At 40.8% G+C, this 18,001-nt stretch overlaps 1 protein-coding gene across 1 annotated transcript; it reads left to right on the top strand.

The window, feature by feature from the left end:
• The first annotated feature begins 1,124 nt into the window (after positions 1 to 1,124).
• Positions 1,125 to 17,584, top strand: ces2b (carboxylesterase 2b). Its single transcript, XM_033635825.2, has 25 exons — positions 1,125 to 1,306; positions 2,702 to 2,894; positions 2,985 to 3,126; positions 3,415 to 3,548; positions 3,686 to 3,839; positions 5,371 to 5,475; positions 5,592 to 5,690; positions 5,822 to 5,965; positions 6,095 to 6,172; positions 6,261 to 6,408; positions 6,517 to 6,666; positions 6,774 to 6,846; positions 6,931 to 7,106; positions 11,005 to 11,197; positions 11,287 to 11,428; positions 11,722 to 11,855; positions 12,025 to 12,178; positions 13,706 to 13,810; positions 13,927 to 14,025; positions 14,157 to 14,300; positions 14,430 to 14,507; positions 14,596 to 14,743; positions 14,852 to 15,001; positions 15,109 to 15,181; positions 15,321 to 17,584. The coding sequence occupies exons 1-25, from the start codon at positions 1,231 to 1,233 to the stop codon at positions 15,505 to 15,507; spliced, it is 3,279 nt and encodes a 1,092-aa protein (XP_033491716.2). The 5' UTR covers positions 1,125 to 1,230; the 3' UTR covers positions 15,508 to 17,584.
• The last annotated feature ends 417 nt before the right edge of the window (positions 17,585 to 18,001 follow it).

Here is an 18,001-nt window from a genome sequence, read left to right on the forward strand (position 1 = left end):
ATATGTCTGCTCTTGCTCAACTGCAAGCAATCCAGAATGCTGCAGTCAGATTACTGACTAGATCAAACAGACACTCTCACATTACCCCGACACTAAAATCCCTTCATTGGCTCCTTGTTGAGTTTAGGATCGAGTTCAAAACTCTCATTCTTACTTACAGAGCATTACACGGTCTCCCTCTTGTGTAGCTGAACTACTTCACCTGTATTCTTCAGCTCGCACTCTTCGATCTAATACGCTACATTTGTTGTATGTCCCTTGCACTCTCCTCAAGATGTGGTGATCAAGCTTTTGCAGCTGTATCTAAATGGAATGCTCTACCTGCTCCTTCACAATCTGCTGACTCTGTGGTTTCTTTTAAAAGCCAGCTAAAGACACACCTGTTTAAACAGGCGTTTGGGTAACTTGTACCAGAGCTGTACCTTTTTCAAATTTTGTGTTTTGTTGTTGTGTCGTGTGAATTCCTCTTTTTATCTTGTGTGTGCAAATAGTTTTGCAAGTTGTGCACTTCTCTTCACTTTGTCTATTATTTCTTTCTTGTTGTATGTTTCCCTTGTGAAGCACTTTGTGACCTATGTCTACCTACCTACTTACTTACTACTTACTTACTTGAACAGTAATGAAGACTACATACAGGGAATACATTGGTGTGCATTGTGTGGCCACAATCATGTAACTTTTCTCCAAACAGTGTTGAGGTGCTCTTGGTTCCTGTGGTCAGGTGCACCTGCAGTAATGCTGCTGAATGATACTCTACAACTACAGTTCCCAAGAGCCTTTATCAGAGGCCCTGTGTCTGTGTGGCTCATGTGAAATGTTGTTCTGTAGTGCAAACACCTTCATGAGCTTCAGTTTTGGTCATGACAGTGTAACTGTTTTGCAGGCCACTATATTAGATGATTAGATTAGCCTAAAATATGGACAAACAAGTCGATACTTATGTTTTAGCTTCTCAGAAGGACGGATGACACTGAACCTTAATGAGGAAATGCTTTGAGCTGTGTTGGCCAGCAGATAAGCAGTCCGGGGACAGAAACTCTGCCTTCTGTTGTTAACCTGAATGTGACATGAAGCCGAGTCACGCCTTATCTTACGCGTAATATTCACCAGGCTACATTACTGCCTTGGTCAAAGTTATAAGGGGGGAACTTTGTGAGAGGCATCATTTTCTCTTTCCGCTACCTGTTTGCAGAAGCCAGCAGTGTCACAATCCATACAGCGACAACTGCGATGAAGTTCCCTGCAAAACAAACTTTCTTCTTTCTATCGTTTGTGTTGTTTCTCCATGTTGCTGCAGACCAACATGGTAAGTATGAGAAAACTTCAGTTATATCCGACAACAATCAGCATTGCCGGTAGAAGTGCGTAGATCTGCTTCCACTGTTATAACAATAACGCGCTCAACTTATAGTGTATTTTCTTCTTAAAGTGAATGTGTTGTTCACTTGTTACCTGTTTGCACTGTACTGCACCTGAAGTCATCTTTTACCTACATACGAGCGATCCTGACTCCGTCCAAAGGTGAAGCCAAGCAGGTTGCGACTCACCCCTATCCAGGCTCGTAACTGTTGCTGGCTTCATGCTGGTGCAGGATAACATGAGAAAGGGGATGACTGTGTATAACGTTACTGTACATGAATACTATACTGAATGGTAATAAAACTGCCAGAATGTAGTAATGTGACACAATCCCCTTTAAAGGAGAAATCTGTTTGTCTTTTCCTCTTTTTTTTATTTCCGTCTTTTCGATTGTGATAACATTTTACTCACCAGGGAGTACAGATAACATCAAAACAATAAGGAGTCATTAGGGCAAGCATCCTGCTTTAGACAGAAAACCAACATGCAATTCAGTCAAATGATTTAAACGACTTATTTCACAATAAAATGGCAGTGCTTAAAATTTTGCAATCATCTGTTGTGTAGCAATAGCCTTTTATGTTCAGTGGGTGAGAGATGAAACAGGGTGAAGCTCTACAACCTTACCTGCACAGTGTCAGGGGTGGGTGTGTTTTCCACCACAGTTAATCTTGTGTAACTGCATGGTTAATCCTGTATTTAATTAATCTAGGCTGCCATAAAGTTCATTATAGAGCTGCAATTAAAAATCATTTTCATCAATGATTCATCTGTAACTAAGTGTTTTGATGAATCATTAATAGTATAAAAACTCACTTTCCAATAGTGACATTTTTAATTGCAGCTGCAATACATGGCGCAACCTGCTACTCAGCTTAAATGCACTCACACACTAATGGCACAGTAATCGGGAGCAATTCAGGCTGCAGCATCTTGCCCAAGAGTGCTTCAATATGCAGACTGAAGGAGCCAGGGACGACGCACTCTGCCTCCTGAGCCACAACCTCCCTTGAGAAAATAGGACCAGCAAATGTTTGCCACCTTTACTTGATAAATGACTTACTTGTTATTGAATTATGATTAGGCCTACTATTAAAATGTTCTTGATTCATTTTTGGTCAATTGACTTATTAATAATCCAATCATTTGTTTCTGTACTAGTTAGTTACATCTTTTTGAGTTATAAAAACAGCACGGCATAGCTGATATCAAATGAAAAGGTATTGTGTCCACTTTGTGAATGCAACATAAGCTAGAACAAACCAACAACCAGATGGTGTGACGAGATATATTGTGTTATATTATGATTCTGATTCAGCCCCAATATCTGACATCCTGACAGGACCTGAAGTCCACACAAAGCTCGGGAGCCTGAGAGGTCAATATGTGAGTGTGAAGGGGAAGGAGAGCGGGGTCCATGCCTACCTGGGTGTCCCATTTGCCAAGCCACCTGTAGGCCCTGCTCTGAGACTGGCTCCACCCCAGCCTGTAGAGGGATGGGAAGGAGTGAGAGACGCCACCCAGCAGCCACCCATGTAAGGTTTGCATGTGCTTCAGTTGTTGAAAAACACACTTAGAGAAATTATGTCCACAATTTATGGTGAAAATGTGTCTCTTTTTTTCAGGTGTGTTCAACACAAACAGTTTACTATAGATCTGCTTGAAAAACTCGGTGGCTTGTTGGTAGATATCCCAGACATTTCAGAGGACTGCCTTTACCTCAATATTTACACTCCTGCAAACAGAGCGCACAATGCCAAGCTCCCAGTAAGTTACTGCACGTTTGGACTGATACTGCTCAGAGATTCAGCTTCAGATAACTTTGCATAATGTTCATGGAGAAGTTGGTTTGATTGCTTTCTTAACCGTCCATGGCATCATGAGTTATGATGTCCATATTTAGAGACCTGTTTTTGTCACCATCACCATCAGTTTTAAATTTTAGTCAGGTTCAAGTCTTGGATGTAGTCTAATCAATATTTTGTGCAGATAGAATGTCATGAAATGTACTTTATGCTTTGTGGAAAAGATCAAAGTCTTTCATTACCTTACTAGGTCATGGTTTGGATCCATGGTGGAGGGTTTTCTATGGGGTCAGCTTCAGTGTATGATGGATCAGCCCTGGCTGCTTACCAAGATGTGGTTGTGGTTCTGATCCAGTACCGCTTGGGTCTTCTGGGCTTTCTCAGGTAAAAAGACTCAAATCACTTATTAGTGTCAGAACAAACATACTATGTTTATATTCTACTACTTTTAATCTGATCAGTGCCACATGGAAGCTGATGTAATGGTAGCCTGGTAGTTAATAATTGTATGTTCTATCCAGCACTGGAGATGAGCACATTTCAGGAAATTTTGGCATGTTGGACCAGGTAGAAGCTCTGAGATGGATCCAGAAGCACATCCATGACTTTGGAGGAGACCCAGATTTGGTTACCATATTTGGGGAGTCTGCTGGCGGAGTCAGCGTATCCCTCCATGTAAGGATCAATCTGCAGATTAAGCACTCTGAAGGTCCAGTGTGTAGGCTTTAGGGGTATCTTTCAACAGAAATGGTACATAATATTCCTAACTATCTTTTCATTAGTTCAGAATCACCTGAAAATAAAAACTGTTGTGTTTTTGTTTCATTAGAATGAACTGTTTATATCCACAAACAGAGCAGTCTTTCATGTTGTTCTCCAATAGCTAAAAAGAGACAAACCAAACACTGGCTTTAGATAGGGCCATTCACATTTAGAGTTTCAGTTCTTCAACCTCACTGCTTGATGCCACTTAATTCTACACTACACTAAACCTAATATAAACTTTTGCTTTTGTTTTTTGGCATTTGCTTCCATGCTGACCATAGCCATGGGCGGGGGCTTTATGTTTTCGGGTTGTCAGTTAATCCATCTGTACATTCTCCTCAGCACCATATCACAAGAATGCACTGAGGGAATTTCTTTCAAATTTGACACAACTGTGCACTTGGACTCAGCGATAAACATATGATTTTGGTGGTCTTTTGTCAAAGGTCAAGGTCTTTGTGACCTCGTCTGTCTTTTTCTCATGAATGATATAGCTCATGAATTCCTTGAGGGAATTTCTTTACACTTGGTATGAACATCCATTTGGACTCAAGGATGAACTCTTTAGATGTTGGAGATCAGTGGTCAAGGTTCTGTGACCTTGCATCCATCTTATTGATGTAAAAGTACAGTCTAAAGAATGTCATGAGGGAATTTCCTCAAATTCGGATCAATCGTCCACTTGGACTCAGCAATGAACTGATTGGAATTTGGTGATTGAAGGTCACCGTGACCTTGCGTCCATCTCAGTCTCGTGAACGCAATATCTCACGAATGCTTCAAAGGAATTTCCTCAAATTCGGCACAAACGTTCACTTGGACTCAGCAATGAACTGATTGGAATTTGGTGACTGAAGGTCACTGTGACCTTGCGTCCATCTCAACCTCTGGAACACAATATCTTATGAATGCTTCAAAGGAATTTCCTCAAATTTGACACAAACATCCACTTGGACTCAGCAATGAACTGATTGGAATTTGGTGGTCACAAGTCAAAGGTCAAGGTCACTGTATACTAAGAATATGATTTTGGCCAAAACTTAAGAATTTATACACTAATAAAACCAAAATTTTACAGAAATGTGTGGCTGAATAAAATATGAAGTGATGACATTTTATATCAAAAAGGTCAAAGGTCAACTTTACTGCAACATCATAATGTTCTGCATAAAACACTTTTCTCGTCATTTCTCAATGTCGTATCTCAGGAACAGAAGAGGAGACATTTGGTCAGATATTGCATTGGTGACACTAATCTTGGGTGGCCACCTTGAAACTGTGCTGATTGTATAGATCTTCTGTGCTGTTCGGGGGGAAGATGTGTGTGAACCATCCATGTTGTCGCAGACATAGATGTAAACTATAAGTGCAACTTGATAGGTTTGCAGAGGCATACAACTGCAAGGTGGTAATTCTATTTTTATGTTGCTTGAATCTACAGCTTCTCTCACCAATGTCTAAAGGCCTGTTCCACCATGCCATTGCTGAGAGTGGTACTGCTTCAATGGATTCACTTCTCACCAATGATCCTCTACCAGTGACGCAGGTTGATATCAGTGTTTATTTTTGTGTGTAAACATTCTTCAGCTCACAATATTGAGAATATCACAATGCATTTCTTTTTCTAAATTGTTGAGATGGATCTCACATATCTGTCCTCAGATGATAGCAAATGCATCTGGCTGTAGCCTTGAAAGCACACAGAAGATTGCTGACTGCATGAGAAGCCTTGATATTGACACGGTTGTGACTTTTGGACAGGTGAGATATCAAATGCTAAACTTTGTTGAAAATAAGCCTATAATGTCTTCTGCAAAATTTCTATGAAATCTTCACTTTGTTTACGTTGTCTTTGTCTCTACCTTTTCTGATTCATGTTTTATTGACTCAAGGATCCAACTATTAGAATTGCTATAAATGTTGATGGACACTTCATCACAAAACCTGTGGATGAGCTGTACCGTACTCATGATCTTCTCACTGCACCATTCATGACTGGTGTTAATAATGATGAAGGGGGCTGGTTACTTCCTGGTGTAAGTGTGAATGCTAAATTGTTACTGACATTTGTGTACTGAGGAGCTTACCATTTCCAGATGAGCCCATAAAAACCTGATTTTGTTTTGCTTTTGTGCACGTTTGAAATAGTAATTGTCTTCCCTTAGTTCTTTTTCTCTTCAAACTGGACAGAGGGATTAGATCGGGAGCAGGTCCTCAACGCGATGATCATGTTCCACCCTGATGTAAGGCTGACAGTGCTGGACATTATAATATTACTCTGCTTCATCATGCTCAAACTTCTCTGACAGATGTGTTATTCATTTTCTCAAGCCCAATGGTGCGATCATCAGTGAACTTATGGTAGATGAATACATTGGAACTGGTGAGGATCATGTGAAAAACAGAGATGGGTTCACTGAGTTGCTGGGAGATATACTCTTCAACATTCCAGCCATTAAGACTGCTAATGCCCACAGAGGTATTTTATTTACACAAGATTATGCAAATCTATGAGAACAATTGTTTAATATTTACTGTCACACACTTTCATAAACAAGATAAACCAAAGCCATTCATTTGTTATCAGATGCAGGTGCCCCTGTCTACCTGTATGAGTACCAGTATGCTCCCAAAATCCTGCAGAAAAAGAGGCCTAGCTTTGTTGGGTGTGACCATGGAGATGAACTCTTAACAGTATTAGGATTCTGCTTCACAACTACCCATGTCAGAATACCTGGTAAGTGCAACATATATAAATTATTCTTTTAACAGACCACCAAAGATCTGGGTTACCTCAGGGTTTCCCAGAGTGCAAAGCATTTTACCACATTATTATCATTATAGAGGCATGCTCTGAAGAGGAGGAAGAGTTGAATAGAATCTTGATGAGCTACTGGGGCAACTTTGCACACACAGGGTAGGAATCCCCCCCCCCCAATTACAAGTTATGAAACACATGGAGATAAGACCTGTTTTAACGTGTGTGTGTGTGTGTGTGTAGGTCTCCTAATGGGGCTGGTCTTGTCCACTGGCCAAAGTATGGAGCAGAAGAGCACTACCTGTCAATTGATGCAAAGGAGCAGGTAGTTGCTCAGCACCTGAAGAAGGACCGGTTCGTCTTCCTGACTCAGACTCTCCCTGAGAAGGTCCGACAACACAAAGAGAAGATGGAGGGTGGTGAGTTGTTGATCAGTCACCTTTCCTTTCTCCATTCCATATTTTTAGACCTCCTCATTGGACATACCTGTTATGTTTTTAGTTTGTTCATCCATCTCATTCTCATGAACACGACATATCAACGTTTTTAGGTAATTTCTTCAAATTTGGCTGAAACATCCACTCAACAATACCACCTTGATCTTGTCTTTCTCATTCTTGCGAATGCGATATCTCAAGAACACCTTGAGGAAATTTTTCTAATTTGGCACAAACATTCAGTGGGACTGAAGGATGAACTGATCAGATCAAGGTCAGTGTGACCTTGCATCCATCTTATGATGCAAAGTGACCTTGCATCCATCTTATTCTGTTGAATGTGATATCCCACATGTGATATCTCAATGTGATATTTTTTCAAATTTTGCACAAACGTTGAGTTTGGCTCAAGGAAGAATTGATGGTGGTCGCTGTGACCTCACAAAACATATCTTTGGCTATAATATAAGAATTCATATGCTAATTATGACATTTCACACACATGTTTAGTAGCACATGATGAAATGATGACATCTTATATTCAAAAGGTCAAAGGTCAACTTTACGATGACATCATTATGTTCTGCAAAAAACACCTGTCTGGTTATTACTCAGTGTCAGCTCTCAGGAACAGAAGGGGAGACATTTGATCAGATATGGTATTAGTGACACTAATCTTGGGTGCCCATCTTGAAGCTGTGCTGATTGTATAGATCTTTGGTGCTGGTGTGTGTGTGTGTGTGTGTGTGTGTGTGTGTGTGCATAGATGTGTGTGAACTGTCTTTCAGGAGTCAGGAGTGCTAACTTTTTTTTAGCACTCCTGATTTCAAGTCTGCTTTCCAGACTGCTCACCCCCATTGTGCTGGTCCCCAGTTTGCTTCCCAGCCAGCTAGCCCCCATTCGAACCCCCGTCTCCGAGCCTCCAGCCAGCACTTCAGTCTATTTGCCTTCTGCCTAATCATCAGAGATGGGGACTTAAGTCATTGTGACTTGGACTCGAGTCGACTCGAGTCGCTGTTTTGATGACATCTCTCCACTTTGTGCATGTATAGGTCCTGTTTGTGCATGTGTGTGTCTTTTGGACCTGTGTGTAATTGACAAGCAAGAGTGAAAACATTGAATTTCCCCTCAGGGGGATTAATAAAGTAAATAAACTTAATAAAAAACTTGCTTTCACGTTGTGTGCTGGAATGATATGACGATTGCTACATAACAGCGCGCGCTGTCCACCTGGCACTCGATATGCCGCTGCAGTGGTTTGTATCCAGTGACATTTCAGGTATGAACTAAGCTATTGAGTATCTTTAAGCAGTGAAAGTTATTATTAATTTATTTTTACTTGTAGGTTCAATTTGTTTATATATGCTACAGTGATTTGTTTTCCACTACAGAGCTCTACGGTGTGAGCATTTTACTCGCATTTGCGACTAAAAATAGTTTTGTGCATGCAAAATAAATCATTCAGCACGCTGTGCCAGTACAGATTTCAACCAGCAGCAGAAACAAAAGGCAAATCCTGCCGGTTGTGGGTTGAACGGGGGTCGCAGACACAGACGGGAATGTATTCCAGTCAAATACGGCGGAGGCTCATAGTGCTGCGCGGCACAAGAACAGCTTACTGGTGACAGAGAAGTCCGACTCCAGGTCCAATAATGTCCTCTTCTTGGCGTCATGACTGCCCAAAAGTACCTGAACAGCCAAACTGTGGCGGCACACAGGTATGTGATGTATCAGAGGAGAAACGAGCCGTTCACATTTCTCTCTCTGTGGCAGGTAACGGCCCACAAACCTCACCGCACTTTAGGGACTGTTCGTTACTTATGAAGGGACTGTCAGGGGAGGAGGGTGGCTGGTTGATTTGTATTTCATTTATTTATTTTATTTTGATCCCCCCTATGTTAATCATTGATGCTGTTTTTGAAGTATGAATAAGTCAATAAGTAATTTATTCCATTGAAATATCATTGATGTTGATTATAGAAAAGTGATTTATCTTTTTATAAATGACAAAAGGCACATCTGCCTCATTTTCGCTGTCATGATACTACTCAGAACCATGATACTTTCAGTGGTATCGTACCGTGGGTCCCAATTTTGGCACCGTGACAACACTACTACATAGTAGTGTCTACTTGATTCGTATCTGTGCTGTTCAGATTAATATGACAGGTACTTTTTGTTTTTTGATAGTGTATATTGTACTAGTAGTTTAACACTGTCTTGGAATTTCATAAATATTGACAATCAATTTGAAATCCTTACAGTTGCATATTTGTTTTCATGATGGGATTTTTCCTGTGAACAGGATTTCCTGCTTTTCTGACCTTATACTTACCTCAAGTTGCCTTTTGGGACATACATGCATACATACGTACATCATACTTGCCTGTAGAGAGGAGTTTATTACAGCCTCATACAAAATCAACAATAATGATAATAATAATATTAAAGCAAACAGAGCTCTGGTATCGGAATAGTATCGGTATCAGCAGATATCCAAATTCAGGTATCGGGACTGGATCAGAAGTGAAAAAATGTAGATGGTGCATCCCTACAGAAAACACGCAAAAGGAGGTAAAAGATCTTTAACATGCTGTGGAGCAATTCTCTGCCTACAACCGTGAGACTTCTAGCATTAATCAGAAGGATGCAGCTTATTCTCTGGAGCTCCTTGCCTTGTCATCCAAGCTGTGGCTGTAGGCACTACTGTCTAATATGAAAGAGATTGTTGACACTAATGCTGCAGATTCTTTTTCGGCTCCCGTTGGTACCTTGCCCATGTGTCCTGTTCCTGCAGGACTGTAGCAGCCTCCTATTCCTGCTTCGGGGTTCCAGCCAACAACCTGTATGTTTCTGCATTGGTGGTCCCGGTAAAAGTAAAGGCTGGTCCTGAGTTAGTTCCTGGGTTGAGGTTTGTAGACGGTGCCACATCTTTTCTTGCATCTGGGGTCCCGACTGACATCAATTTTGTTTGTGAGTCAGTTCCTGCATCTGAGTCTCTGAGTTAGAGGTCCCAGCCGATGTATCGTCTGTTCCTTGTCCTCAGTTGGCAATCCAGCTGACACCTTATTATAGTTCCCAGTAGGCAATCTGGCTGACACCTCTCCCGGTTTCCAGTCAGCGGTCTGTTCCTGATCTCCAGTAGGTGGCCTGGCCGACACCTATTGTTCATGTCCAGCCAGGAGCCTGGCTGACACCCGTTCTGTTGTTCAGTTGGTGGACCACTCAACAACTGTTTCTGGTTCCCAGTTGGCGGTCTAGCCCACCCCTGTCCCTGCTGAGCTGCAGCAGGCCCCTCTTGTTCCTGCTCAGCAACAGCACTCCCCTGGTTCCACCAGACTATTTCCTTGCTCTCCAGCTCAGCATCAGTTGCCAGCTGCCATTACTGATCTCAAGTCCTGTGATCATCCTCAAGTGAGGTCCGGCCTCCATGGTCATTCTCCAGTAGGGTCCCACCTCTGTGGTTGCACTCCAGTGGGGTCCCATCTTCATGGCCATCCTTCAGAGGGGTTCCATCATCTCCTCTTAAAACATACTTTTATCAGAGAGCCTTTCCTGATTTTATTTGAGTTCTAATTTCCTTTAAACTGTCTTTTATTTCTACATCAAATTGTCTTCTTTTCTTGATCTGTTTGCGTTTAAAACCTGATGATTTTATGAGTTGTGGATTTTATTTTTCTGCCTTGTGATGCCCTTTTCTAATTTTGAAACATGCTTAATAAAAACAACTCACACTTGATAAAACAGAACCAGCAAATGTCTGGCAGAGTTCCTTGATAAACAACTTAAGCTAGAACCAACCAACAACCAGATGGTGTGACGAGATATATTGTGTTATATTATGGTTCTTATTCAGCCTCAATATCTGACATCCTGACAGGACCTGAAGTCCACACAAAGCTCGGGAGCCTGAGAGGTCAATATGTGAGTGTGAAGGGGAAGGAGAGCGGGGTCCATGCCTACCTGGGTGTCCCATTTGCCAAGCCACCTGTAGGCCCTGCTCTGAGACTGGCTCCACCCCAGCCTGTAGAGGGATGGGAAGGAGTGAGAGACGCCACCCAGCAGCCACCCATGTAAGGCTTTCATGTGCTTCAGTTGTTGCGTAACACATTTAGAGAAATGATGTCCACAACTTATAGTAAAAATGTGTCTCTTTTTTCAGGTGTGTTCAACACAAGCAGTTTACTATAGATCTGTTCAAAAATCTTGGTGACTTGTTGGTAGATATCCCAGACATTTCAGAGGACTGCCTTTACCTCAATATTTACACTCCTGCAAACAGAGCGCACAATGCCAAGCTCCCAGTAAGTTACTGCACGTTTGGACTGATACTGCTCAGAGATTCAGCTTCAGATAACTTTGCATAATGTTCATGGAGAAGTTGGTTTGATTGCTTTCTTAACCGTCCATGGCGTCATGATTTATGATGTCCATATTTAGAGACCTGTTTTTGTCACCATCACCATCAGTTTTAAATTTTAGTCAGGTTCAAGTCTTGGATGTAGTCTAATCAATATTTTTATGAGTGCAGATAGAATGTCATGAAATGTACTTTATGCTTTGTGGAAAAGATCAAAGTCTTTCATTACCTTACTAGGTCATGGTTTGGATCCATGGTGGAGGGTTTTCTATGGGGTCAGCTTCAATGTATGATGGATCTGCCCTGGCTGCTTACCAAGATGTGGTTGTGGTTCTGATCCAGTACCGCTTGGGTCTTCTGGGCTTTCTCAGGTAAAAAGACTCAAATCACTTATTAGTGTCAGAACAAACATACTATGTTTATATTCTACTACTTTTAATCTGATCAGTGCCACATGGAAAAATAAAAAAATGAAAACTGCATCACTTTATAGCTGATGTAATGGTAGCCTGGTAGTTAATAATTGTATGTTCTATCCAGCACTGGAGATGAGCACATTTCAGGAAATTTTGGCATGTTGGACCAGGTAGAAGCTCTGAGGTGGATCCAGAAGCACATCCATGACTTTGGAGGAGACCCAGATTTGGTTACCATATTTGGGGAGTCTGCTGGCGGAGTCAGCGTATCCCTCCATGTAAGGATCAATCTGCAGATTAAGCACTCTGAAGGTCCAGTGTGTAGGCTTTAGGGGTATCTTTCAACAGAAATGGTACATAATATTCCTAACTATCTTTTCATTAGTTCAGAATCACCTGAAAATAAAAACTGTTGTGTTTTTGTTTCCTTAGAATGAACTGTTTATATCCACAAACAGAGCAGTCTTTCATGTTGTTCTCCAATAGCCAAGAAGAGACAAACCAAACACTGGCTTTAGATAGGGCCATTCACATTTAGAGTTTCAGTTCTTCAACCTCACCGCTTGATGCCACTTAATTCTACACTACACTAAACCTAATATAAACTTTTGCTTTTGTTTTTTGGCATTTGCTGACCATAGCCGTGGGCGGAGGCTTTATGTTTTCGGGTTGTCAGTTAATCCATCTGTACATTCTCCTCAGCACCATATCACAAGAATGCACTGAGGGAATTTCTTTCAAATTTGACACAACTGTGCACTTGGACTCAGCGATAAACATATGATTTTGGTGGTCTTTTGTCAAAGGTCAAGGTCGTTGTGACCTCGTCTGTCTTTTTCTCATGAACGATATAGCTCATGAATTCCTTGAGGGAATTTCTTTACACTTGGTACGAACATCCATTTGGACTCAAGGATGAACTCTTTAGATGTTGGAGATCAGTGGTCAAGGTTCTGTGACCTTGCATCCATCTTATTGATGTAAAAGTACAGTCTAAAGAATGTCATGAGGGAATTTCCTCAAATTCGGATCAAACGTCCACTTGGACTCAGCAATGAACTGATTGGAATTTGGTGATTGAAGGTCACCGTGACCTTGCGTCCATCTCAGTCTCGTGAACGCAATATCTCAAGAATGCTTCAAAGGAATTTCCTCAAATTCGGCACAAACGTTCACTTGGACTCAGCAATGAACTGATTGGAATTTGGTGACTGAAGGTAACTGTGACCTTGCGTCCATCTCAACCTCTGGAGCACAATATCTTATGAATGCTTCAAAGGAATTTCCTCAAATTTGATAGAAAAAAACATCCACTTGGACTCAGCAATGAACTGATTGGAAGTTGGTGGTCACAAGTCAAAGGTCAAGGTCACTGTATACTAAGAATATGATTTTGGCCAAAACTTAAGAATTTATACACTAATAAAACCAAAATTTTACAGAAATGTGTGGCTGAATAAAATATGAAGTGATGACATTTTATATCAAAAAGGTCAAAGGTCAATTTTACTGCAACATCATAATGTTCTGCATAAAACACTTTTCTCGTCATTTCTCAATGTCGTATCTCAGGAACAGAAAAGGAGACTTTTGGTCAGATATTGCATTGGTGACACTAATCTTGGGTGGCCACCTTGAAACTGTGCTGATTGTATAGATCTTCTGTGCTGTTCGGGGGGAAGATGTGTGTGAACCATCCATGTTGTCGCAGACATAGATGTAAACTATAAGTGCAACTTGATAGGTTTGCAGAGGCATACAACTGCAAGGTGGTAATTCTATTTTTATGTTGCTTGAATCTACAGCTTCTCTCACCAATGTCTAAAGGCCTGTTCCACCATGCCATTGCTGAGAGTGGTACTGCTTCAATGAGTTTACTTCTCACCAATGATCCTCTACCAGTGACGCAGGTTGATATCAGTGTTTATTTTTGTGTGTAAACATTCTTCAGCTCACAATATTGAGAATATCACAATGCATTTCTTTTTCTAAATTGTTGAGATGGATCTCACATATCTGTCCTCAGATGATAGCAAATGCATCTGGCTGTAGCCTTGAAAGCACACAGAAGATTGCTGACTGCATGAGAAGCCTTGATATTGACACGGTTGTGACTTTTGGACAGGTGAGATATCAAATGCTAAACTTTGTTGAAAATAAGCCTGTAATGTCTTCTGCAAAATTTCTATGAAATCTTCACTTTGTTTACGTTGTCTTTGTCTCTACCTTTTCTGATTCATGTTTTATTGACTCAAGGATCCAACTATTAGAATTGCTATAAATGTTGATGGACACTTCATCACAAAACCTTTGGATGAGCTGTACCGTACTCATGATCTTCTCACTGCACCATTCATGACTGGTGTTAATAATGATGAAGGGGGCTGGTTACTTCCTGGTGTAAGTGTGAATGCTAAATTGTTACTGACATTTGTGTACTGAGGAGCTTACCATTTCCAGATGAGCCCATAAAAACCTGATTTTGCTTTGCTTTTGTGCACGTTTGAAATAGTAATTGTCTTCCCTTAGTTCTTTTTCTCTTCAAACTGGACAGAGGGATTAGATCGGGAGCAGGTCCTCAACGCGATGATCATGTTCCACCCTGATGTAAGGCTGACAGTGCTGGACATTATAATATTACTCTGCTTCATCATGCTCAAACTTCTCTGACAGATGTGTTATTCATTTTCTCAAGCCCAATGGTGCGATCATCAGTGAACTTATGGTAGATGAATACATTGGAACTGGTGAGGATCATGTGAAAAACAGAGATGGGTTCACTGAGTTGCTGGGAGATATACTCTTCAACATTCCAGCCATTAAGACTGCTAATGCCCACAGAGGTATTTTATTTACACAAGATTATGCAAATCTATGAGAACAATTGTTTAATATTTACTGTCACACACTTTCATAAACAAGATAAACCAAAGCCATTCATTTGTTATCAGATGCAGGTGCCCCTGTCTACCTGTATGAGTACCAGTATGCTCCCAAAATCCTGCAGAAAAAGAGGCCTAGCTTTGTTGGGTGTGACCATGGAGATGAACTCTTAACAGTATTAGGATTCTGCTTCACAACTACCCATGTCAGAATACCTGGTAAGTGCAACATATATAAATTATTCTTTTAACAGACCACCAAAGATCTGGGTTACCTCAGGGTTTCCCAGAGTGCAAAGCGTTTTACCACATTATTATCATTATAGAGGCATGCTCTGAAGAGGAGGAAGAGTTTAGCAGAATCGTGATGAGCTACTGGGGCAACTTTGCACACACAGGGTAGGAATTTAGCCCCATTACAAGTTATGATACACATGGAGATAAGACCTGTTTTTAACTTAACACACAATGTGTGTGTGTGTGTGTGTGTGTGTGTGTGTGTGTGTGTGTGTGTGCGCGCGGGCGTGTGTGTGTGTAGGTCTCCTAATGGGGCTGGCCTTGTCCACTGGCCAAAGTATGGAGCAGAAGAGCACTACCTGTCAATTGATGCAAAGGAGCAGGTAGTTGCTCAGCACCTGAAGAAGGACCGATTGATCTTCCTGACTCAGACTCTCCCTGAGAAGGTCCGACAACACAAAGAGAAGATGGAGCACAGCGAGCTATAGAAAAGTCCCCTCTATACTGTTGCTAGGGCAACAGGTTTGGTCCCTTATTACTTCCTATCAGCTACCCAAGAAACTATAAATCTATCTTTCGTAGTTTCCTTGGTCAGCTCCTGCATTAACAAACATTCCAACAGGAAATACAAGGGGAACCATTTTGAATGTGTATGTTGTTAAGTTTGAAATGGCCAATACAAAGCACCATGCACTGTATGAAATTTGGAAAGGAGATCCTTTCAAAAAGTATATTCAGAAGATTCCACAATTGACCTATGGCTAAGCCACGCCCCCCTCCACTCACCCAGACAAACTATCAACATTTAGTGACAGGCACTATGGCAGGTGTCACAGTACACGGCATTTTGCAGGAGGCAGTTGATGATTTTTGGGGACATAACGATCAGATGTCATTGAGAAGTAACCAAAAGGGCCTAAACTACGCATTGGAGGGATATATTCATCATTTCATTGTTGAGAAGCTCGATGAAATGCTTACATTACAAGCCAAAATTTACAGGTCACAGTGTACGCTTGTGAACCGCATCTCGTTGCTGTCGCCATCAAAGACAAGATAAAGCGCCACTGAAGTTAAGTTTTTTGGCTCAGAATATGAGAAAAGGATAACGGCCTTTTTTACCATCTTTACCAAGAGTGTCTCTCCGTTAGTTTGGTGCTACAGTATTTACACTGAATCATTCAGCATAACGTTTGCCAACCTTTGTTATCTCTGCGATCACAGATAAGTTAATGAAGCTAAGCTCCAGAAGTTAACGTTAGCTTAACTATAGCCCTTTGACAACAGCTAACAATGATGTACGATCACCGAAGTACAAAACTAGAACGAAACAGGCTAATGAACTCCCAGCAAACAAGGTGACATAATGAACAACGCAGCTAGGAGCTAACGTCAGGCTAACTTTAGCTAACGTTAGCTAGAGATGTTAAAGATAACTTTATATTTCTTTCCAGCAAAGTGACAATATGTTGCCTCAAACACAGTGTTGACTTACCTTAAAACAGATGTAGACATCATTCATGTTGAGTTGATGTTGTGGTCTAACGTTACCACACAACTTTATCCAAAGGAGACATTTTTCACAGTTGAGATGTGGTTTAAAGTGTAAAAAATACACCCTGTCGCCCAGCCTCTCAGGATACCTTGTGTTGGAGTTGCATGTACCCCATGCACACCGTTTAACCATTTTTAAACTTCAGATCTCCGAAAAAGCTCATAAAACCGAACAAAACTGACTTTCTGTAATGCATTTCAATGAACGTCCAGGCAGAGAATGTCCAAGTGTATTGGAATGGCTATATGCACTGTGATTGGCTCATCGCGTTTGAGGGCGGGACTTAGCTATAGGTCAATTGAAAAGCTGTGTGTGACGTGGCAGTAGCAAGTCAGAACTATACTTTTGAGAGCCGCTGTGTACAATGTACATCAAATTAAATCCAAGGTAGATCACTTCAGTGAATACTTCTTGTAAAATATGAAAAACCCAAGAGGAATTATGGAGCATAAGTGTACCATAATCCTTTGAAACCTAAGCAAATTGGCTTGAAATCTTTAAAAACATGGGAAGAAGGCAATGAGCAAGGAAAGAAGAAATGACCCCAAAATGTTCCCAAGAAATTGGTGAAAAGACAAACTTAAAAATAAAATTTGTTTAAAAACAAACAAGGAAATTACCTGGAAAGAGGTCTTAAAAATGTAATAATTCGGTTACATTGTAAATATAGTTTTTCCCTACCTTTAAAAAAAAAAAAAAAATTAAATAATTTTCTAAATCTTTTTTTTTTTTTTTTTTTTCCTTTTACAATTTGTGGGACATTTCTTACCATGTTGCTTAATGCCTTTTTCTCATGATTTTTTAAAAGAAATCACACCAATTTGCTCAGGATTCAAAGGGTTAAATACTTGCAAAAAGCATATGAAAGCAGTACAAGAAAAGTGACGTTGCTCCAGGTTTCAAAGGTTTAAATAATGTGATACCCTGACTGTGTTTGCCCACATATATTTCGTGACTCCTTACTCATCTGGATTCCAGTGTAAAATAAAAGCCATCTGGAGCTGTTGAAATGTTTTACTCTTCAGTTTTGTGTTGTCTTTATCCCTGAATCAACTTTTTCATTCTCCATTCACACAAAAGAACAAATTAAAAAACACACACACACACACACACACACACACACACACACTGGCAGCTGGTGTGAAAGGGTTAACATGGACCCAGGTCAACTGTCCAACTCGTAACTGGGGTTGTCCATTGGTCCAACACTGGTGTAAAAGGTGAACATGGATTACTTAAGGTTTATACTGACAACAGTATGCAGGGCTTGTGTAATGCACGACTGGTGTGAGAAGGAAAACTAAATTTGATTACACTATATCAAAATTCACCTGCCGCAGTGTCGGGAGACAATCATTCGGGTAACACTTTACACGGTCATGAACCTGTCATGAACATTATGTACATGACAAATGTTTATGACTACT

The sequence above is a fragment of the Epinephelus lanceolatus genome, chromosome 5, assembly GCF_041903045.1.
Source record: "Epinephelus lanceolatus isolate andai-2023 chromosome 5, ASM4190304v1, whole genome shotgun sequence".
NCBI lineage: Eukaryota > Metazoa > Chordata > Actinopteri > Perciformes > Serranidae > Epinephelus > Epinephelus lanceolatus.